The sequence below is a fragment of the Hylobates moloch genome, unplaced genomic scaffold, assembly GCF_009828535.3.
Source record: "Hylobates moloch isolate HMO894 unplaced genomic scaffold, HMol_V3 SCAFFOLD_6, whole genome shotgun sequence".
NCBI classification, from domain to species: domain Eukaryota; kingdom Metazoa; phylum Chordata; class Mammalia; order Primates; family Hylobatidae; genus Hylobates; species Hylobates moloch.
This window is the reverse complement of record NW_026652281.1, coordinates 87,197,546-87,222,129: the sequence shown is the minus strand read 5'-3', so window position 1 is coordinate 87,222,129 and position 24,584 is coordinate 87,197,546. Positions and strand designations below refer to the sequence as shown.

Below are 24,584 nucleotides of genomic sequence, written 5' to 3'. Positions count from 1 at the left end.
ATGGGTTCAGAAGAAAATTGTCATCAAATAGCAGTACTTTAGAAAATCCCTATTCAAGGTAAGCTGATGCAGTAAGCCTGGGCAACAGAGCAAGACCCTCTCTCTAAAAACAAAAGGGAAGCTGAAAAATACTGGATATTTCTATTAATTTGTTAGCCTTGATGCGTCTGACACATTAATTTACCAAAGCAACTTGCAAGCTAAAGTCAGCATAATCAAAAGGAATGAAATATATCTCTATGTGCACTGACCTGGAAAGACATCTTTATATGGTAGGGAAGTTGCAGAAAACTACAATACGATCTCATTTGTGTTAAAGGATAAAAGACCCCCTGAAATTATACTTGTTCATGTGTACAAATGCATAGAAAAAAAATCTAGGATACGTCCCATAATATTAAGATGGATGGGTTTGGGGAGATGAGTGGGATTAGGAATTGAAGTGCAGCTAGATCCTTTTTTACTTGTTTACATTTCTTCACAATAGAACATACATTCATATGTTACTTGTGAAATAATTCAGTGTCTAGGTAGATGGACAAAATTGTCATGGGATATTCAGTTCATTCTCTACTATTTGAGAAACTTTGGGGATAATATTTCGAAGGATTTTGCTTTTTTTGCCTTTTTTAAGCGAGCACTTGCAGCAGCGGTTTAAGCAGCAGAAATCGACCAGGTGTAGTGGCTCACACCTGTAGTCGCAGCACTTTGGAGGCCAAGGTAAGCTGGAATGGCACCACTGCACTCCAGCCTAGATGACAGCGTGAGACGGTCTCAAGAAAAAAAAGCGGGGGGAGGGGGGGAAGACATCGCGCTGGAGTGGGCAGTCTGGTTTCACCCGCCAGTTGTCTACATGCTGCTGAGCACCTTCACTCTAAGCCAGTTTGGGACTATCTTACAGGAAACTATCCAGGATTTTTTTTTGGCCACCGCTCAGCTGGGTCCCAGGCAGACAAGACTAGTCCAAACCAAATCCTCCCCTGCTGAGGGAGAATTCTGAGACACGCCTTAGGCTGCACTTTGGTTACTAACCCTGCCTCTCTCGGTTCTCTGGAGAACCATTTTCATTATTCTGTTGTAATGATCTGTTACTTGTTGCTCTGCCCAACCTATGGTAATGCATTTCATTTTCTTAGTATAGCAAGCATAACCCCCTGCATTAAAGTGGAGGGTGAAACTGGGTTGGTATTTGTGAATAACCAAATTCTATGAGATCAGTTTCTATAATCTTCCATGGCTGTTGGGGGGGCCAAATGGTTATCATTGTCTAGGACAGAGTAGGATGAAAACAGCATCCTCAAGCATCTCCCAGTACTAGCATTAAAAAGGATGAGAACCAGCTTAGAGATCCAGCTTAGAGAACCAGCCACAGAAATGCCATATGTGCACAAGAAAACCTGCCTAAACAGAGCTGTCTTTAAATTTTTTTTAGAAAAAGTAGTCATTCAGGTTTTACATAAGGGCTCATACCAGTGGTTTTGAAGATAAATGAAAGCACAAAGCCTTTATTGAATTGCAGATTATGAATAATAAACTGAGTGGTAAGCACTAGGGGCAGATGTGCATAGAAATGCAATTTATAAAATTTCCAAGGCAAATAATTGACATCTTTGAAGAAACTGTCATTAGCTTAAAAAATCTTCCAGGTGTGCATTTCATTCATAGTTTTCATCACTGGTTGCCCAGTGATACGGCCTCAGGAAATGTTGAGATTTCTTAAATCATTTGTATCAAATATCTTTTTCTGGTAAATTCCTTAGTGTCTCTGCAGTGGTAACTAGACAAGATTGGAAAGTTTTCAAGATGATTCAAACCTCCAGCACCTCACAGGAGTCCACATTTCTTAACACAGAAGACAATGCTAATCAAAGAAGGAAATAAAAAGGTTATTAAAAAATACTGGCTTCACCAGTTTCTAAATACACGTTTATCTATGTATATTCCACTAAAAATGTTTAACTCAACAGTCCTTCACACTTTATATCCAGAAACTACAGTGGTCGTCCCTCACTTTTCACCCATAACAATGTGCATTAAGGCAGTGCTGCTTTTTAGTAGTAAAGATTGGAGACTCTTGACACTTCTAACAAACAAGTTTGTGATTTATTTTAGGATTGTAGGACTTTCAAAAGACTTTTTTAAAGTGACTTCTGCAAGTTTCAATATGCAAAAATCAGAGAGGATCTTAAAATTAGGAGATTAAGTTTAGGGACAAAACAACTTATTATGATAAATTGCAACTAAATATAAAAGATAATAATGAAATGGTCTTAGGGAAGAGCTATGAATAGCACAGAACCCAAATTGAAAGATGAAGAAAAATATTAACTCCAAGAATGTGGCTGATAACCCATCATTTCACTCTCTTTGAAAGGCCTGGCCTAACCTCTAAGACCTCTAAGAGGCAAGTACTGAACTTCACCAAGTCGCTGGCTTTGGAGAATGCTTTTCCAAGTCCTCCTTTCCCTCCCCTACCCAATCCCACCCCACCTCACCATTCAGGTTTTTGTTTGTTTTTTTAAGAGACGAAGGTCTCGAACTCCCGGCCTCAAGCAATCCTCCCGCTTCAGCCTCCCAAAGTGCTGGGATTACAGGCATGAGCCACCATGCCCAACCTGAGCAACTTGTTTACTTCATACTTTCTCACTGGTACTATATGCGTTTTGTTTCTAGGCATCTTTAAGATTAATAACATTTCCCCAAAATACATCCAGACTGTCCTTAGGAGAGACCTTCCATGTTACCAGGCCACACAGAAGCTGGTGTAGTGAAAGGTAGCTCCGTGGTGAAGCCACAAAGATGTTAAGTTAAAATGTGGAAATAGAGATGATATGCAAATACTAATAAAAATGTTCACTGAAATACGGAAGAGAACACCTGATTTCCACATTATTAGCTGTTCTTATTGACGTGGCTAAAATATCTCTCAGTAAATCCAGGAGCTACCACAAACGTATAATAACCAAAGGGAATGCACTACATCCATCTCTCTGGTTCTGCCTCCTTTTCTTTCAGGCTACTAGGCCACAGACAAGGTTAAACTCAATAAAGTACACACTTAAGTAGAAAATGCAAAGGCCAAACATATTTTTTTAAAAAAACCAAAAACCTGAGAGACAGTAAAATAAACATTAGCAGTTTATTAACTAAAAACTGTCCTCAAATATTTAATTCTAGATATCAAATAGATCAGCAGACTTTATAAGCAATTTTTCTGGTTAATAATTTTGTCAACATTCAATGTCTATATATATTTAGCTCATTATCTTTGACCAAAAAAAAAGAAAAGTCACTAAGGGTGTGAAGTCAAGATGGCTTAGAACAAGATGACTGAGAAAAAGGCTTCCAGTTAGGTCAAGTTTTCAAATCATGTAAATAACTTCTACAGTAAAATCTGGCTTGTTTATTAGCTATGTTAAATATCAAGGAGCATATTAAAATTTGATCTTTAACACTTATTCTACCCACAAATGTTTTGACAAGATGGCAGGTAGCTAGAGTCTTGAGGGTCAGAAACCAACGCAAGAAGAACTCTTTTAAGGAATTTCATATATCTTTGTTTCCACTTTAATGCTGGAATGTTAACATCATTCTCTAAATATTTTACTAGATGAACTATGACCCTGATGAAAACTACTATCAACAGTAACTACTAAATATAACTTTTATATTCAATTAGGTTTGTTAGAGGCATTTATAGAATATTTTGCTCATAAAATACTTTGAGAATGTGCCTTTCCAGTAACTGAAAAAGTTTAATGAACTAGGAGAACAAGAATAGATGGGTAAGAATAAATTCTTCTGTTCATTAATTTTAACATTTCAATATTTATCATAGCAAAATTGGGAATGTATTTTTGATAGTTTATCATTTAGTTTTGACTGTGAAGCAACCAACTGCCTAGAAACATTATTGGTTAGTGACAGAAACACTGAGAAATCAACATATTAGAATTCAAGGAACTGATCAAACTATAGATCAATATTAAAGTAAAACTGAGATGTAGTCATGACCAATAAAAATATCAGCAACATCTACCACTAATATGTAATAATGGTGATTTCTAACAGATCAACCTTAATAACTACACCTCCCAATCACTGGAGAGGGCTTTGCAACGAACATGTCACAGCAAGAGAATCCTGCACGTCATGGGGGTCATTACTCTTTTCCGACCCTCTAGTGTTTCCAGAAACCCCAAACACTAGTCCATAGGTTCAGGCAAACACAAGTCACACTTACCATTTCATGGGGGAGGGAATGAGCAGAAAACACATGGAGAGATACAAGGTTCGAGTGGAAAAAGACAATTAAAAATGCTCACCCTATTGCCCATGTTTTGCCCGGTGCAGATTTTATCTAGGAATATCTGGAGCCAAATCAAATAACCTAAATATTAATGAGGCTCAAAATGCAAGTAAAGGTTAAAGTACACTCAAAACAGGACAAAAATATAACAGAATCAACTGTTGAAGACTGGAGGGCAATTACTTGTAAAAAACATAGGTCCTACAGATCCAAGCTAGATTTGAAAACTGAGTGCGACATCTCCAAACCAAACAAAGACGTTCAAAACCAGGCACCTTCACAGTCACCTTAAAGCTGGAGGGAAAAAATGGATATACTTTTATCATCAAAACATAACCAGTAAGATTTTGTGCTGACACCTCACCAACCCATCAGCTCCTCTAAAAAACAGTATTTAAATATTAATATTTCTGATGGCCAGGTACACATACATGACTGCCTGAGAAATGTCACCAGAGTGAGGGAGAATTTGTAAAATCCCATTCAACAAGTATTAGCAAAGGAAGGTTATGATTCATGGATATGAATGGACTATAATATATAAATGACACATTTCTGATATATTCACAAAATCTTTATAGAAAGTATTAAAACTCAAAAAAGAAATAAGATAGGAGTCAAATAGATGAAATGTATAAAACAAATGAGCAGGCAAACTAAAAGTTCTTGAAAGTATTTTACTTCAGATTGAAAAATGAACAGCTTCCACACTGTTCACTGCAAGATACACAGTATTCACGAATACAATGCTGGTCATTTGAGGAAATGTATACACACCTCAATTTCTCCTTCATGCTTTTTTCTTTTAGAAAGATACTGTTTACCAAAAAGAAACTTCAGCAGTACAGGAAAAACTATTTTCCCAATAAATTTACGAAAACCTAAGATTCCCAATGGAATCAAGATTATCTTCCCGCTACCACCACCTTAATATAATCACATGCTTATTGGAACACTAATATTCGCACCCTAAGAGTACATTTACTTTCAACAATGAGGGTGATTCTTTAAAAACAAACAAAAAACAAAAAAAACTTCAGTGTGGTAAATGTAACATAGATCTCTGCAAGTATTAAGTGTCTGAAATAGGCAGCTAATACTGGATTTAATATTATTTTATAAATAATTGTTCCCTTAGCAGTAAACGTAAGTCTACACATTCACAATTGTCCTAGAAAATAAATACTGTGATTATGCACAATGTTATGACAAACTAGTTTCAAAAACAAAAGCTCAACATCTCAATAAAAATTCTGATTAGAATAAAATGTGACTCTAAAATTTAAAACATTGTCAAAATAACATCACATTTGAAATCTTCCACAGTTTACACGAGTACTATGAGTTTCCAGTTTTGGAACACATTTTTCCATTGTGAATTAAAATATGAACATATTGAAAATTGTTAATTTCAGTGATGACATCAGTTTTGGTCTTACTTTAGCATTATTTTCTTTATAAAAAGTTACACTAAGTGTCCATTAATGGTCTGATTGGTCTTCAGTATTTCATAAATGTATATAAAAGAAACTCCTAAAAGCCAATAGTACTTTATATGTATATATATATAAAAGAATCTCATCTCAGAAATGGCTGTATTTAACAGAGCCATACACGCTGATGCTAAACATAAGAGCTTTCACCCTGAAAGAAAGCATTTTCAGAAATGTCACTTACATTCTATTATATTAAATATTCCCAACTGAGTTTCAAACTCAACAGGTAATGATAACAGAATTATACATCTCATTGCACTCAAAGCTGACTACAACCAAAATTTACAGTATGACTGAAACAAGCCAATGTTTAAAAAAGTTTTAATTAACGATAACAATTCCATGAAAGAAGAGGATAAAGAATGGGATGACAAGAAGTATTTGGTCTTAATAAGGCAATACAAAATAGATCCATTATCAAAGACCATTTAATTTGTAAAGATCAACAATACCAAAAGCATAAAGTGGAATATAAGAAAATAGTTTTTTATATGTATGATTTAATTAAAGCTGTTTACAGTTATTCTCCCACAGTAGTTAAGCATGACTTTTAAAAAGAATAAGAGATGAGAAACAGGCACACGCAGCACACAGGGTTAGAGAAGCCAGCATGCAAAGTCTGTGGAACTCGAAGTTTCACTGCAACAGGAATGAGACCAGACATGGGTGGCCTTTTTTTTTTTTTCCTATTAGGAAGAAATGGGGGGGAAAAAAAAGACTGCAAAGGAAGCAAACACAAAGTCATGTAATTGCCCACTGCCCAAGACGACACCACTATAGAAAACAGTTGCAAGTTAATTCTCGGAGATGACCAGAGATTTTTCAGTGTTTACACAAAAGTACATAGTACATTTTTTTTTTTTTTTTTTTTTTTACAAAATAAAATAAACATCATTTGCCACCATAAACCTTTTCTTTAGAGAGGAAAAATTTTTGCAGCAGGACACAAGGGTTCTATTAAGTCATTTCAATGCTGAGAAAAACAAATTGAGTAATAGAACTAATCACTTCCCTATATATGGATGTTAAGATGACAATTTAGATTATTTTTCAAACTAATCCTGAGAAAAAATCTGTTTACAATTTAAACAGTAATGTTATGTAAAAAGTATTATTAACAAATCCACTATTACAAATATCAATTTCCTATATGGTCTTCTATATATACACACAATAAAATGGTAAATATATGCAAAAATATTAAAAAAAAAAAACATGCACAGATCACTTTCCCCTTTGGAATCTGGACTTCCTATCAGATACCTTTGTTTTCCTTCCCCACCCCATCCTCTGATACTGTTTTTGTTTCTATCACCCTACCAACACTGAATACTATTCCCTATAACTCTGCATAAAGCCAATGAGAAATATATTTATTTTACATTCAAGCTTTAAATCTTAAAATGACCCTGTTGTAGCATATGACTTATCAAATAAGCAGCCTTTTTTTCCCTCTTTTTTGCTTGCTTTTTTGTTTGTTTTTTTTTGTTTTGTTATGTTTTGTTTTTTTGCAGTTGTCAGTCTTCATGATCCATTCTGTGGCGAGCTGGGAAAAAATGCAGTTGCTAAGTCAACGTCTGAACAGTGTGAGGCTCCTGAATATCTCCCAGGAGTCCCTGCGCAACTGTCCTGAGCATGAGATCATTGCACAGAGAAGACAGTCCACTGCGCAGCGCCGACTATCTACAGAGGTCTGAGAGGGGCGCGTCCCTCTTGTGTTTCCTCTTTTTGCCATGGTAATACTGATTATTGGATTTGCCTTGATGTTGTTTGTTTGTCATCAAGGAACCATGGCTTGTTTGAGTTGTACCTTGGAAGCCTTTGCTGGAAGAACGAAAGAGCCTTGCTGATCCATGCTGCAGAAACAGAAAACAACCACAAAGACATCAGTATTGCAGAAAAGCAGAGTGTTCTCAAACACCTGGATTCAGGGCAGCTTTCAAAACTAGGAATATGCTGGCTAGAGAGTTACCTTACCGGTCACTGACTTATCTAGTGGGCAGAAAAAGCTGTTACAGGGGTTCTTTTTAGCTCTAAAACCCTTACTTTATTTTAATGGAAATACTGAAAAGCATAGACCACTCGCCTGCCTTCTTAACAGAGTGTGTGGGATGTAAAGGTTTTCTTAAGAAACCTACCAACCCAAACACCACATCATAAGTGACATAGCAGGAAGAGGCTCTTGGGCATGACAGGCACACTGGTAGGTTGGGGTCAGCACAGGTGGCCGCTCCCTTCCTGCTACTCATGGCCTGTGGCTTTCTCGTGACCCCAGTCCCTTTTGTCAACCCTGTCACTTCAACTGGTATTTTGTGATAAGTCTGTGTCTGGTATACATGGCTAAGGCCGCGTAGGTAAAGTGAACTCAGTGAGTCAAATCAGACACAAGGTGACAGCCAAGAGGCCTCTTCCCAGGTTCTCAGCTATAGTGAGGAGTGACCCAGCCTCAGGCCAGAGCCCCATATCAATGGCTTCCTCCCCTCACTCTGAGTCATTACTCAGTTAATGACAATCTAGGCAACAAAAAATCTTAAACTAGAGTATCTCTGTGGCCTTTTAAGTCCAAGCTAATGTTAATCAACTGACCATGCCTGACAGCCAGCTGATCATTTCAACACTGGCAACGAGGTATTGAACATTAAAATATTAGAAAAGGATACATTATTCCCACATATGCACACTGCCATGAGGCCTCACAAAACCTTCATGCCAGCTTATTTCATGTACAACTGAAACATTTTTTATATGGGAGTTTGGCTGGAACATCTTATAAAGACCAGTCAATAGATTCCTGAAGAGATTTATGTTACAATGGTGTCTCACAAGGATCTTTAGGACATCCGGTTTCTAGAAGCACTGTTATGTGTTGGAACCTCTTAGAATAAAATAAGTTTGTTCTTCAATCTAGCGTTTTCTTCAAACCCATGCTGCATATTATTTACATGTGGGAAATTCTAAATATTTTGTATCAAATACTAACAATTAAAAACCCACGTTCCACACACCTGAGATTTGTTGGTGCTGTTGGATGTGTTAGTGGTTTGGGTGCTTTGCATTTTCCCAACTGCCTGAGAGGACTCCAAGGATACATCTTGCGACCCTACTCGGTTCCCAGTGGACGGACGGCAAAGCAGCTGTTTCGGGGTTTTGCATGGTGTTGCATCGGAATCCTAACACAAGTCACATGAGTTATAATGTGACATATTAGTAATTTAGATACTCAATATTCAGAAAGAAAAACAGTTTTGGTTAAAGTACTCTCTGGACTAAATTTAAACTTTTGGGAGTTAAAAGAAGCACACTGAGGAATTTACAAAATCAACTGTTTGTTTAAATTTTCCTCCAAACATTTAAAGTGACTGATTTTATCAGAGAGCTTCTGTTCATTGTTAAATCCACTGCCCACATCTGACCTTGAAGGAGCTCACAGAGGTCTAAGTTTATTTGTTTTTTTATTTATAGAAAATGAAAGACTATGGTAAAGAGTGAGGAACCTAGGTCCTAGTCCCTGGCTTCAGCCAGACACAAGATGATGGGTTTAAGGGATTATATCTCTGAGAGTCTGTGATGACAAATCAGTGATCATTCTAACCAAATATACTGGTGTGGGTGGGTGTGGACTTCCCGCGACAGTGGGCTGAGCTCCACCTATTTCTGGGCTGCTTGGGCCATGACAATGCTACGTCTCTCTGCAGGTCTCCACCCTGGCCCTGGCACTCTACTCAGCATCTCAGAGTCACATTCTCTCAGTCCCCAACACTCCATCTCCCTGTGTCTGTGACATCTAGCTTGGCATTCTGTCCTCCAAAGCATACTGCTCTAGGAACCAAAAAGGCACACAAGGAGATTTTGCAAGGAAGATTTATGATTCCATACTGACACATGGTCACCATCAACAACATACAATATTTAGATTACTTTTCATGTCCTACACTTAATAAAGTTAAACGCAAACAGGTAAGCCTGCTTTAGATCTCAAATCAGTACACTACAAATTCACTTTGATTTTAAAAGGTAACTTACATTATAATTGACACATAAATTCTATCAGGATGGGGGAAGAAAAAAAATTCTATCAGGATAGAAAGAGAAAGTAGATTAGAGGTTACCAGAGGTTAAGGGAGGGAAGGAAGAATTAGAAGAAATTACTGCTAAATGCATGGTTTCTTCTTGGGGTGATGGAAATGTTCTAGAGTTACTGGAGATGGCTGCATAACATTGTGAATATGTTCTAAAAACCACTGAATTGTACATTTTTAATGCTGAACTTTATGTTAATTATATCTCAATTAAAAAAAAAATTTGGCCAGGCACGGTGGCTCACGCCTGTAATCCCAGCACTTTGGGAGGCTGAGGCGGTCGGATCATGAGGTCAGGAGATCGAGACCACGGTGAAACCCCGGCTCTACTAAAAATACAAAAAATTAGCCGGGCGTGGTGGCGGGCGCCTGTAGTCCCAGCTACTTGGGAGGCTGAGGCAGGAGAATGGCGTGAACCTGGGAGGCGGAGCTTGCAGTGAGCCAAGATCGCGCCACTGCACTCCAGCCTGGGCGACAGAGCGAGACTCCATCTCAAAAAACAAAACAAAACAACAACAACAAAAAATTCAACCAGGAAGCTGAAAAAAAATTGAGTGAAAGAAGCCTTACACAAGAGTATATTCTATGTGGTTCCATTTGTATGAAATTCTGAAACAGGCAAAACTAACTATGGTGTTAAAAAGTCGTAACAGCTGGGCTCACGCCTGCAATCCCAGCACTTTGGGAAGCTGAGGCGGGTGGATCTCTTGAGGTCAGGAGTTGGACCAGCCTGGCCAACATGGTGAAACCCCATCTCTACTAAAAATACAAAAAATTAGCTGGGTGCCACGTGCCTGTAATCCTAGATACTCAGGAGGCTGAGGCAGGAGAATCGCTTGAACCTAGGAGGCGAAGGTTGAGGTGAGCAAAGATCATGCCATTACATTCCAGCCTGGGTGACAGAGCAAGACTCCGTCTCAAAAAAAAAAAAAAGAAAAGAAAAGAAAAGAAAAATGTTAAAGGCCAGGTGTGGTGGCTCATGCCTGTAATCCCAGCAATTTAGGAGGTTGAGGCGGGTGGATCACGAGATCAGGAGTTCGGGACCAGCCTGACCAACATGGTGAAACCCCGACTCTACTAAAAATACAAAAAATTAGCTGGGCATGGTGGTGCGTGCCTGTAATCCCAGCTACTCAGGAGGTTGAGGCAGGAGAATCGTTTGAACACGGGAGGCAGAGGTTGCAGTGAGCCGAGATCATACCACTGCACTCCAGCCTGGGTGACAGAGGGAGACCCTGTCCCCCCCCCCCCCCCAAAAAAAGGAAAAAACAATAAACAAATATTGGAGCCTGGCTACAAGGATGCACAAGCTACAGTACTCTAGGGGAACTGATGTCTGTAATCTACTTTGAAATGGATCAAAGAATAAGATGAATTAATGGATAGAGTGATGGATAGACAGGTATGAGATAAGCAAGTAAAAGGTTAAGAGCAGAATCTATTGGTGAGTACATGAATGCTCACTAAAATTTGTTCACTTTTGCTGTATGCTTGAAATTTTTCATAACAAAATGTTGAGATAAAGTACAAGCATGAAAGTTATTAAAATATCCCAGTAACATGTAAGCAAAGGAAGTAGCCTTAGCCTTCGAGACAGCGTTAACCCCAGCAAGAGAACGTGCATGCGTCTGAGTTCAGAAGAGCCGAGGCTTTCATACTTACTACATCACTAGAGCTGGACTGTGTGGCAGAAGAGGACGACACTGGACCTGATGAAGAGTTTGAAGAGTGTTTACTAAGAGATTCCGAGGTTTTACTTCTACATTTTCCAAGGGCTTCATTTTCTTCAGATAGATTATTATTACATTTATCTAACTGCTGAGTATCTACTATCAAGGTAACACCATTTCCTGAAAGAGTGGCAAAAGATTGGAAAACGTTTCTTCCCATTAAACGCACACAACACAGAAAAGCCTCTAATAGTCAACCGACCAAGGAAAATATCTTACCATTGCATGAAGGCTCAGGTCTATTCTTCAAGCCCCACTGCTTTGATATCCAATCTCTATATGTGGCAACTTCATCTGTTACTCTAATTATTCTACCTAGTATGCTGCATGTGTTTAAAAAGAAAGGGAGAGGGAGGGAATAACGTTAATTTGAAGATAAGAAGCCACAACCAATTTTGACACAATGGGCTGGTTATAGATGAACTTTTACCTTTCTGTTTCATTGTTGGGATAGTACTTTGCTATTGGTGATACAGCATGACTCAAAACAACGTAGGCATAATCAAAGGCCTGCTTCACTTGCATGGCCCCATATGAACTCCTTCCAACATCGTTACCTTTAAAAGAAATATACGTAACATAGTAAGCTTGACTGTGCTTAATATGCACTAAATGTTGATGACCCTCTTCCAGGAGAGCAAGGGCCATAGTTATCCCACCAGACTTGTGCCCAGGAGCTGAGCTGTGAGCTGTCCCCAAAGCTCCCCAGTCTCTGAATATGTGGCATCATGCAGTTGGTACTTCATTATGGTGCATCAGTTGCCGAAATGTATTCTGGCCCATTAAGAACTATCCCATTCCATACATAAACAGTTATGCAAACAAAAGAAATAGTGCCCTGTTCACTCCTAAGAGTGACACCCCAAGTTACATTAGAAATACTTCCATATTTTTTGGGTTTATATTAGCTATATATCTATTTCTCACTCTAAATTACAAGCCCCTAAAAAGCAAGGATCATCTTGCTGAAAAGTCTTCATGTCCTTTGACCCAATGCTTTTGAACAGAGCAGGCTCCCAATCAATGTAGTGTTTCCTCAATGAATAAACACATAGAACTATTAATGTTTATAAGGCAGCTCAATAAGCCAGAAAATGGTTCCTAGGCAACTACTGTATCTCTTCACCCCCTTTCCTTACTCATTTTCAAAGTTTACACATTAAAGCAAATGATTAAAAGCACTTCCATTGAAGTCCAATAATGCAGAATCTATTTTACAATTATATCAAGAAAAAATATTGCTCAGAAAAATCAGGACACAAGCAAGCAAACAGAACTTCAAAAAAGCATGGAAGGAATTTACTTTCTGCTTACTTTCAAGCCTACACAAAGCTGGAAAAAGTACAAAGAGACATGCAAAATCAAACAGGAAAGGAGAAATTCAAAAAGAAAATACATTGTCTCCTTGCACCCTTCTGCTCATGAATTCAAAGATATATTACTGTGCTTGCTGCCTCTCAGGACTTCAGAATCATCTCATTAAAGCCTCATTAATTGCTGACAATTGGTTGTAATCAAGGCAATAAGGACCCAAGAATAAGGAGCAGCAGCCACCAAACATGAACCCATCCAAATAAGTGAATGCCTCTTCTACTATGCTTTTAGGGTTAAATAGATTCTACTCCCTACTTATCTGGAAGTCTCCAAGGTGTTTTTCTATTGTCTGTGTCTGTTTATTTTAGTATGTTTGCTCATGAAATATTTTGATGAAAAAAGAAAAACAATTAGAAGTTGTTCCTTCATTTTTCATCTAAAGAGAATTTAAAGTATAATAAGGTGACTGACAGTGCCCTCTCTTTGAATGCCCACAAATTTACCTAATTTCAATACCTGGTTGTAAAGGATCTTCGATATAAAGCATTGATGGCCTGTAGCCATCTAGCATATTTTTCTGTACTTCATCTTTGGCCACATATGAACCACCATCCTTTATCCGGATGCCAGTCTTTAAATAATTGAAGTGTCGTCCATATAATTCAAAAAATTCTATTAAGAGAACACCATAGTTTGTATTGGGGATGCAAGCATCTTCCCTGGGATGTAACTAAAAGCAGAAAAGAAGAAATTATATTGGATTTTTGCTAAATTATCAATGAGAGGGGGAATAAATTATATTCTAACTTCTACAAACAATATTATTATAATTTTGGTTTAGCATAGCAGTCAGTTGATAATGGGCTAACAGCAGGCTATACTGCTGTTACACACAACACTGAAGTCCCATGGTGTGGGAATGGCGGGAGACTGTTTGTAAGGCTGAATTTTACTGCTGCACCAGGCTGCCGACCAGGGCTGGCTTGGCCCAACACATCAGCAAAGTCGTTCTGACTCACGAATAGACTCAGGCAGTTGGCAACCCTGCGCCATATAAACATACCCACTTACAATACTACGACTCTAATTCGCTTACCCAAATAGCAGGTCTCAATTCCAACTAAACTTACAAGATTTAGCTGCTTAGAAGACATTCTTATTGTTGGCATTTATACTATTTATGCTTACGGAAACCAGGCCGTACATTTTGCATGTTAAAATTTGCAGTGAAAAGTCTCAAAAATACTAGAATGTATGGGATTTAAAACCAAAAATATTATTTCATAGGAATTTAAAAATATGTATTTGCTAAGTGATAAAATGTACCCAGTTTAAAGGGAAAAGCCATAAGTAATCAAGGAAAGCAATGCAATTACAGGTTGATTTTGATTTTTTCCAAAATGTTTCCCAGCTGATTGATCACTTTTGCTTTTAGTGTGCACTAGCATGGTATACCCATATGACTTACCTGAAGGAAACTGACTGCCATTAAAAAGAGACTATAAGAACCAATTCCACCTGTAAATACTTCATTAAGGTCCCTCTGCAATAGGAATTGTTTCAATACTAAAACCAAGTATGGCAATACAGGATATTTCTGAAAAAGAAAATTGTATTTTCAATGAATTCCTGTATCAGCAACAGATCTAAGCATTACATAAATTGGTCCTTACATTATAAAATTTGGTAGAGATATACAACATACTTAATTTTCTATTTTAAGAGTAAGCTATTAAAAAAAAGTAAACTATAGGTAATGAATGGTTCTCCCCTTATATCTAAAATGTAAGACATGTACAAATAATAGCATCTAAGTACTTGCTACAGGGCCGGGCATGGTGGCTTACCCCTGTAATCCTAGCACTTTGGGAGACCAAGGCGGGCAGATCACCTGAGGTCAGGAGTTTGAGACCAGCCTGGCCAACATGGTGAAACCCCCATCTCTACTAAAAATACAAAAAATAGCCAGGAGTGGTGGCGGGAGCCTGTAATCCCAGCTACTTGGGAGGCTGAGGCAGGAGAATCACTTGAACCTGGGAGGCAGAGGATGTAGTGAGGCGAGATCGAGCCATTGCACCCCAGCCTGGGTGACAGAGCAACTCCATCTCAAAAAAAAAAAAAAGTACTTGCTATAGGATAGAAACACTAACAAACAGCATGTAACTGATGATGCTTATTTGTGACCATGACCCTCTAACATTCCTTTGTAAACAGATAATAGAAAGAGTACAAGGACAAAGTCACCAACATCTTAAAGCACTCAATCAGTGAGATTTTTAAGAATCGCTTTTCTTGATGACGCACCACTGTAGACTAGCAACCTTTATTCTGCCACAGCCCTGGGGCAAACAAGAGTCCTGCCTGCTGACTTGCACATGGGCTGATGACTACACACAGACCACCCCTCCCTTCCACGCTTTACAGGGAATGAGGCAGGGCTACCTGAGAGAACACCTGAGTGGGCAAGTATGTACAGAATGAGAGTCCACCTTTTGCTGTGCACATATTCATTCACTTCTCTCTGTAAACCATGCCATAGGCTGGGGCCACTGAGGGAAGCAAAGCAGGCACAACATCTTCAAAGAAGTCTTAACAGCTATTATTACTTAGGGTGGTAAAATTACTAGTGATTTCCACTTTTTTACCCCTCACTCTGTCACCCAGGCTGGAGTACAGTAGCACAATCTTGGCTCATTGCAATCTCCAGCTCCTGGGCTCAAGTGATCCTCCCGCCTCAGCCTACCACGCCCAGCTAATTTTTGTATTTTTGTAGAGACAAGGTTTCACCACATTGCCTGGGCTGGTCTTGAACTCCTGAGCTCAAATGATCTGCCTGCCTGGGCCTCCCAAAGTGTTGGGATTACAAGTGTGAACCATAGCACCTGGCCGGTGATTTCTATTTTTTTTTTCTTTACTCTTATCTCTGTTTTCTAGATGTCCTACAATGAACACGCATGGCTTCTATAAAAAAGAAAAAAAAGCTTATACTTTTGCAAATTGTATCAAACTAAGCAAGCATAGGAAAGAACAAAAACATGGAGAAATAAATATTTTTAAACATTGTGGGCTGGGCGCGGTGGCTCACGCCTGTAATCCCAGCACTTTGGGAGGCCAAGGCGGGCAGATCACTTGAGGTCAGGAATTCGAGACCAGCCTGGCCAACACGGAGAAACCACATCTCTACTAAAAATACAAAAATTAGCCGGGCGTGGTGGCACACGTATGTAGTCCCAGCTATTCTAGAGGCTGAGGCACAAGAATCGTTTGAACTCGGGAGGTGGAGGGTACAATGAGCCATGATCACACCATTGCACTCCAGCCTGAGTGACAGAGCGAGACTCTCCCTCAAAAAACAAAACAAAACATTGTGGTTAAGTCAGTCTAGATACAGTTCCCTTTCAAAGAACAATTAGGGGTCAGGTGTGGTGGTTCATGCCTGTAATCCCAACACTTTGGGAGGTCAAGGAAGGAGGACTGCTTGAGCCCAGGAGTTTAAGAACAGCTTGGGCAACATAGCAAGACCTTATCTCTACTTAAAAAAAAAGAAAAAAAAAGTGGCCACATAGCAAGACCTCATCTCTACTTAAAAAATAAAATAAAAATGTGGCCGGGCTCGGTGGCTCACGCCTGTAATCCCAGCACTGCAGGAGGCTGAGGAGAGCAGATCACCTGAGGTCAGGGTTTGAGACCACTCTGCCCAACATGGTGTAACCACATCTCTACTAAAAATACAAAAATTAGCTGAGCGTGGTGGTGTGCGCCTCTAATCCCAGCTACTCAGGAGGCTAAGGCAGGAGAATTGCTTGAACCCGGGAGGCGGAGGCTGCAGTGAGCCAAGATCGCAACACTGCACTCCAGCCTGGGCAACAGAGTGAGACTCCATCTCAAAAAAAAAAAAAAAAAATTAGCCAGGTGTGGTGGGCAAGCCTGTGATCCCAGATACTCAGGCCAAGGTGGGAGGATCACTTGAGCCCAAGAGGCTGAGGCTGCAGTGAGCCAGGATCACTGCACTCTAGCCTGGGTAACAGAGTGAGACTCGGTGTCAAAAAATGAAAGAAAGGAAAAAAAGGAAGAAGGAGGAAGGAAAAGGGAAAGGGGAAGGAAGAAAAGAGAAAAGAAAAGGGAGGGAAAGAAAAAGAGAGAAAAGGGAAAGGGAGGGATAGAGGAAGAGGGAGAGGGAGAAGAAAAGGGGGAGGGAGAGAGAGAAAATGAGAATACGAAAGAATAAATAATTAGGGAAATATCCAACAGAATTTTATCTGGATATACCCTTCAACCTCAAAATTTTGCTTCTGGGAATCTTCCTACAAACATTTTGCACGTGTAAAGCAAGATGCATGTATGGAAGTATATTCGTCAATCCCTTTTTCTAATAGCAAAAAAAAACTGGAACAACACTGAAGAACTGCTAAATCAAGCAGTCACAGCCTTACAAAAGACTATTGCCTGTGTAACCAACAAAAAGAATAAAGCAAACCTGTATGTGCTAATATGGAAGAAACCTCCAAAACATTAAGTTTTTACGAAGGTATAAGACAATGTGTGTATAATATGCTACTCCTTTTGCTTATAATTTTAAAGAACATAAAAAAGCAACACAAAAAATAATAATTGGCAATGAGAAATTCTGTAAAAATGATCTAAGTATCTACGGTGTAAAGGTGACTCACTTTACACTGTCTCTTTATACTGATGAACGTTATCATTTATATGAATTTCAATTTTTAAAAGTTTTTTCCAGAAAAAGAAAATATTAGACAGACACACACACACACACACACCCAATATAATGGGATTATGGATATTTCTTTTATTTTTCTGCTTTTCTGTCTTCCATACATTTATGCAAGATGATAATGCTTGCAACATCAAGTAGTTAACATTTTTTTCTTAAAAAACAAAAAGGAAGAAATAGAAACTTTAGAGCTGCTAGAGAAAAAAAAAATTGTGAATATTCTAACAGAAGCCAAAGGAGTTAATGGTTTAGGTTAGAGGTGAGAAAGCTGACAACTACCTAAGTATGTAAAATGTTCCACAAATGATGGTGACAAATTCTTCTCTATCTTGGAAGAAAACAAAATAGAAATAAACTTAAATAATTTCGACATAGAAGTAAGGAAGCCTGTAGGAAACACCGTAATGGTAATTTAGGGATTGAAATCTAGAAAAGGCTCTTAAAACTCTTAACCAGGCCAGGCGCGGTGGCTTACGCCTGTAATCCCAGCACTTTGGGAGGCTGAGACAGGCGTATCACAAGGTCAGGAGATCGAGACCATCCTAGCTAACACGTGAAACCCCGTCTCTACTGAAAATACAAAAAATTAGCCGGGCGCAGTGGTGGGCGCCTGTAGTCCCAGCTACTTGGGAGGCTGAGGCAGGAGAATGCCGTGAACCCGGGAGGTGGAGCTTGCAGTGAGCCGAGATCGCGCCACTGCACTCCAGCCTGGGAGATAGAGCGAGACTCCGTCTCAAAAAAAAAAAAAAAAAAACTCTTAACCTATTTCCTGTTTAGAAAAAAAAAAAGTACAGCTGGGCACAGTGGCTCATGCCTGTAATCCGGGCACTTTGGGAGGCCGAGGTGGGCGGATTACAAGGTCAGGAGTTCAAGACCAGTTTGGCCAATATGGTGAAACCCCATCTCTACTAAAAATACAAAAATTAGCCAGGCATGGTGGCGGGTGCCTGGTACTCATTCCAGGCACGAGTCCCAGGTACTCATGAGACTGAGGCAGAAGAATTGCTTGAACCTAGGAGGTGGAGGTGGCAGTGAACCAAGATTGTGTCACTGCACTCCAGCCTGGGTGACAGAGAGAGACTCTGCCTCAAAAAAAGAAAAAAAAAAAGTGCAGCTCACTGCCCGCGCAGTATTCTTGGGGCAAACGGGAAATGGATTAAAGGAAAGGTTCTTAATCTGAACTCCTAAAGGTTAAAAACAGATGGAATCAACAGTGTAGTAGAATTCCATCTCTTCTGTCTCTACAAGGAAGGATCTAGAGCAGACAATTTCTTCAAAAGCTTTCTCAACTTTTAATTCTTACTTGAGGTCACATTATAAGTTAATCACTGATCATTACAAGCAGATTCAAAGAAAGCAAAACTGTTGCATACAAAAGTAAGGTGCAGGCTGAGCATGGTGGCTCATGCCTGTAATCCCAGTGCTTTGGGAAGCTGAGGCCAGGAGTTAGAGACCAGCCTGGCCAACACAGCGAGACACCAACACTAAAAAAAAAAAAAAATACAAAAAATAGCCAGGTGTAGTGGCTTACGTCTGTAGTCCCAGCTACTTGGGAGGCTGAGGTGAGATAACCACTTGAACCCAGGAGTTTGAGGCTGCAGCGGGCCATGATCCAGCCACTGCACTCCAGCCTAGGTGAAGAGTGAGACCCTAGCTCTATTTAAAAGAGACAGAGAGAGACAGAGAGAGAGAGAGAGCAACATGCATATAAAAATATTAGACCACCACCACAACAGTATCTTAAAATTACGTTTCTAATAGTTTTCTTGTATAAACACTAAATTCTCTGACCTTGGTAAAATCTTTGATGAGGTCAGCTGCTCTCACGCCATTCTGTACATTAAAGCTGATATCAACTTTCACTTCAGTAAAAGAATCTGTTAATTTAATAATAGGTACCTATAAAGAGAAGAAAGGTAAAATGTAAATGCTTTAACCAGATTAAATGATAAAATCAGGGGATAGAAGCTTACTAGACATGAGGTCTCCATCATCTCATGAGAGCATAAGAACACTGAATATTCTAAATATGGCGCACCCCAGTAAACCTGGTCTGCTACAAATATCATATGCTGCATATTTAGCACTGGGCCCCATACAGTATATTACAGTATAATTTCTATCAATTGAGAATTTTGTTTGGTGTCCAATTTTTTATTATTTATTTTTATTGTTTATATTTAAGGTGTACATGTTTTGATATACTTATCTTGATATACATACTGAAGTGATTACTACAGTTAAGTAAATTAATATGCCCATCATCTCATTTATTAGTTGACTTATAATGATAATTTTAAAATTAACAAAAACTTTCCTCAATAATTTGGAGAACACTTTCTGAGTATAAGATGAAAAACTATGAATGCCAGGTATTAAATGTTTTGTATCATCAAACTGTTTCTAATAAGAAAATTGCTGGATTCTTAAGGTGTACACTACAACCCACTTGCATTAATGGTCAGTTTTGCAAATAGCCCAAAAAGCAACCTGACAAGATAAAATATAAAAATTATTCTAAAAAACTGACAGGATTATTTACATGAGCTATCAGGAGTTCTTTTCAAAAAATGCTCTAAGTTGGGCAACACAGGGAGACCCTATCTCTACGAAAAAAATTTTTTTAAATAAGTAGGACGTGGTAGGGTGCGCCTTAGTCCCAGATACACATAAGGCTGAGGTGGGAGGATCACTTGAGTCCAGAAGTTAGAGACCAGCCTGGGCAACATAGTGAGACTGTATCTCTCTAAAAAAAATGAATAGAACAAACAAAAATCTCTACAGTGAGTATTGTATATAATAAAATTGGGTATTTTGCTGTTGTTAAAAGAAATGCAGGCCAGGTGCAGTGGCTCACGCCTGTAATCCCAGCATTCTGGGAGGCAGAGGTGGGTGGATCACTTGAGCCCAGGAGTTGGAGATCAGTCTGGGCAACACAGTGAAACCCCATCTCTACAAAAAATACAAAAAAATTAGCCAGGCACGGCAGGTTGTGTCTGTAGTCCAACTCCCCAAGAGGCTGAGGTAGAAGGATCACTTGAGCCGAGGAGGCACAGGTTATAGTGAGCCAAGATTGTGTGGTCACACTCCAGCGTGGACAACCAGAAAACTTGTTATGTGCAAGCACGGTGACATTAACAAAATGAAAGAATCACTCACTTGCAATGTAACTGTGCTCACCAAACTTTAATTTTATTTCAAGTTTCATAGGTAAGTAACTAAGGATTTTAATACGAAATGCTGCAGAACTTACAGTTGCTTTGTCTAAAACTTTCACCGAATCCTCATCTGCGACTTTGTGTTTCCGAAGAGCTTCTTCCAGAGTCCAGAGGGGTAGGTTCTCCCACTTCCCAAACACCACTAGGTCGATGTCACTGAACACAGAATACATATACAAGAGGGTCTGATGAAGTTGGAAACTTGTTTTAACTGACACTCATGCTTATAGACTTCATTAGTACAATTAAAACCTATTTCCCACCCTGGCCAACGAAGACTAAATGTGTTGGTGATAATGGTTTTGTGGAAAAGGGAAATAGTAGTTGTTGATTTTAACAAATTCCTCCTCCCAGTCTTTTCACTGAATTCAGGCCTCAGGAAATAGGGTGATTTTGAAAGAAGTAAAACCTCAAAGAAAAAAAAAACAAAAAGCACTTCACGTAGTTTCTTTAATAAAGGCTTCTGGTACTAGACGTAATGATTTTCCTATCTGGATGAGATTAATTGTGACTCAAATATTATGAAGTGCTTTTAAGCTGGATGCAGAACAGGTATCCAGCATGCTACCATTTGTGTTAATATACACACATGTCCTTTTATATGCACAGATATCTCTGAAAGGATATGTGAGAAACTGGTAAAAGCGGCTGTTCCAAGGAGAACCAGAGGGCAGAGGTGGGACTGAGACTTTTCCCTGTATTGATTTTTGTGCCTTTTCCAAATGTGAACTATGTGAATGTACTACCTATTCATAAAATTTAATTAAATTTTTTAACAAAGATTTTTCATGTTTTACTGATGCTAAGAACCTAAATAACAAATATGAACTCCAAGTTGAGTATTTTATGACTTTTGCAGGCCAAGGACATCTATGAGAAGAATGGAAATTGCCAGGGTCCATCCACTTTAGCACACTTTAAGTTGGGGTAAAGTATACCAAATCAAGCTCAAATGGAAAAACATGATGCTGACTTTATTCTGGAGCGATTAAAATTTAAAGTAATAATAATAATAACCACGATGGAATGTTCAAACAATTTCAATTCTTAGAGAGCAAGTATTCACCCTTCGGAAAAACATTATCATTTCCCAAAAGAGAGCCTCCAAGGCTGTGCATCACAAGAGGTCTCATTTGAGAAGACTGAAACTGAACAACAGTCCTGAAAGGCCAAGATCTTTCTCAGAGAAGAGATCTGTACCCTGAATTTCTGGATCAGGATGCTGGAGCCATAACTAGTAGAATGAGCTCTTAATTTGAAAGCAAGAGTGAGTGTGAGAGTGAATCCTCACATTCAAGAGGATATATAATCAGACATTTTATCATGATACTACCTTAACATCTGTGTCAGTGGGTTAAGTTATGGGACTGAGCAATACTCTGCTAGGTAGTCAATTTCTAAAATTAGTAACTAATTGATTCCACTGCAACATGATCCCTTTTCCATCTCTCCGTACCATCTATGTCTTGGTAAGATGATGTGAAGTGATATTCTACTTCAAGGTAAATCAAATTAAATGCTGATAAATCTTTATTTATCATTTTTTCAGACAGAGTGCAGTGGCGCGATCTCGGCTCACTGCAACCTCCACCTCCCGGGTTCAAGCAATTCTCCTGCCTCAGCCTCCTGAGTAGCTGGGATTACAGGTGCGTGCCGCTACACCTGGCTAATTCTTGTATTTCTAGTAGAGATGGGGTTTCACCATGTTGGCCGGGCTGGTATTGAACTTCTGACCTCAAATGATCCGCCCTCCTTGGCCTCTCGAAGTGCTAGGATTATAGGCATGAGCCACCACACCCGACCCCATTTTGTTTTATAAATTTGTTTTGTTTCTACTCCTTACAAATCTGACAGCCAAAATGAATACACTCTAGGAAAAGTCCTTTGAAAGATTCATGAGTGTACTAACCTAGTAGGTAAATAAAGTCCAGTTTTAAAACTTCCAAATATCTGGACCTGAAACAGAAAAAGAAGTTGTTATTATATTGAGTTATCAGATAAAGTCACCAAGATATGGAGAAATGTCAGTTTTTGCTACCCTCTACTGGTACTTTTTGGTACGACAAGAGCATTTTTTTCTAACCCCAAGCTTCATGAAGCGGGGATTCTGTTTCACAAGCAGACATTCTGAATATAATTTAAACTTATCTGGTTCAAATATGAAACACGTAGACCAAAATACAGTTGTCCCTTGGTATCGGCAGGAGATCGGTTCCAGTTCCACCATGCCAAAATCTGAAGATGCTCGAGTCCCTGCTATAAAATGGTGGAGTATTTGCATATAACCTATGCTAGTCCTCCCATATACTTTACATCATCTTTAGATTACTTATAATACCTAGTACGATGTAAATGCTATCTAAATAGTTGTTTTTTTTGTTTTTGTTTTTGTTTTTTTTGAGACGGAGTCTCGCTCTGTCACCCAGGCTGGAGTGCAGTGGCGCGATCTCGGCTCACTGCAAGCTCCGCCTCCTGGGCTCAAGCCATTCTCCTGCCTCAGCCTCTCCGAGTAGCTGGGACTACAGGCGCCCGCCACCACGCCCGGCTTTTTTTTTTTTTTTTTTTTGTATTTTTAGTAGAGACGGGGTTTCACCGTGGTCTCGATCTCCTGACCTCGTGATCTGCCCGCCTCGGCCTCCCAAAGTGCTGGGATTACAGGCGTGGGCCACCGTGCCCGGCCCCTAAATAGTTGTTATACTGTATTTTTAAAATAATTTGTATTGTTTTTATTGGTACATTGTTATTTTTATAGTTTTTTCTGAATATTTTCAATCCACTGTTGCTTTAATATGGAAGTGTGGTACTTGTGGATACAGAAAGCCAACCACAGGAAACTTTCAGAAGCAGTTCAGATCACTAATGTTCTCTCATTATCCAGAGACACAATCACAAATCCTTAATTTTTGTTCTCTAAGCAGGAGTCTTCGAAAAGATTACTAAATTGGGATCAGACTACTTTAACTGTAGGGCAAGTGTGGGCCTTTGGGTCAATTCCACAGAGAACATCAGGTACCATCATTATAACATCATGCTGCGGCATAAAACTGGGATGCATTCCATCTCAACCCATGGAGAACGGTGGAACTCAGGCAGAAATATGTATGCAGGTAATTGTAATAAAAAAAGCATAGGCTGGGCACAGTGGCTCACGCCTGTAATCCCAGCACTTTGGGAGGCCAAGGCAGGTGGGTCACCTGAAGTCAGGAGTTCAAGACCAGCCTGGTCAACATGATGAAACCCCGTCTCTACTAAAAATTACAAAAATCAGCCAGGTGTGGTGACGGGCACCTGAATCCCAGCTACTTGGGAGGCTGAGACAGGAAAATTGCTTGAACCTGGGAGGCAGGGGCTACAGTGAGCCGAGATCATGTCACTGCACTCGAGCCTGGGCGACACAGCGAGACTCCATCTTGGGGGGGGGGGCGGGGAAAGATAAACAGTGAAACCAGTTCAACCTCTGAGGTGAGATGGACCTGGGAACCTAACCACAAGCTCATGTTCCTCATCTGTAGGTAGACAGATGATGGCTGCCTGGCTGGCTGGAGAGAAAGAGAGATAGATAGACAATCAACCTCCACCTAAGAAAGGTAAGGGTTAAGTTAGATCACAGCTTCTCAACATTGGCATTTGGGGGTGGATAATTCTTTGTTGTAAGAGCCTATACTGTTCATCATAGAATGGCTGATGGCATCCATGGCCTCTA

General features: G+C 39.4%; 1 protein-coding gene across 5 annotated transcripts in view; it reads right to left on the bottom strand.

Annotated features, from left to right (window-relative positions):
• Window positions 1–1,476: 1,476 nt before the first annotated feature.
• Window positions 1,477–24,584, bottom strand: part of TENT4B (terminal nucleotidyltransferase 4B) — an 84,406-nt gene continuing 61,298 nt past the window's right edge. For 2 of the 5 annotated variants that reach the window (XM_032157308.2, XM_032157307.2), the window contains 10 exons: window positions 22,791–22,837; window positions 20,917–21,037; window positions 19,455–19,562; window positions 14,397–14,525; window positions 13,445–13,658; window positions 12,045–12,171; window positions 11,834–11,937; window positions 11,547–11,593; window positions 8,811–8,975; window positions 1,477–7,661 (listed from right to left, as the gene is read on the bottom strand). In XM_032157308.2, the coding sequence (XP_032013199.1) occupies window positions 7,485–7,661; window positions 8,811–8,975; window positions 11,547–11,593; window positions 11,834–11,937; window positions 12,045–12,171; window positions 13,445–13,658; window positions 14,397–14,525; window positions 19,455–19,562; window positions 20,917–21,037; window positions 22,791–22,837 (1,239 nt within the window). In that variant the 3' untranslated portion in view covers window positions 1,477–7,484. Of the gene's footprint in view, window positions 7,662–8,810; window positions 8,976–11,546; window positions 11,735–11,833; window positions 11,938–12,044; window positions 12,172–13,444; window positions 13,659–14,396; window positions 14,526–19,454; window positions 19,563–20,916; window positions 21,038–22,790; window positions 22,838–24,584 lie in introns of all 5 variants that reach the window. The other 3 variants (XM_058440962.1, XM_032157306.2, XM_058440963.1) reach the window with 3 other exon arrangements.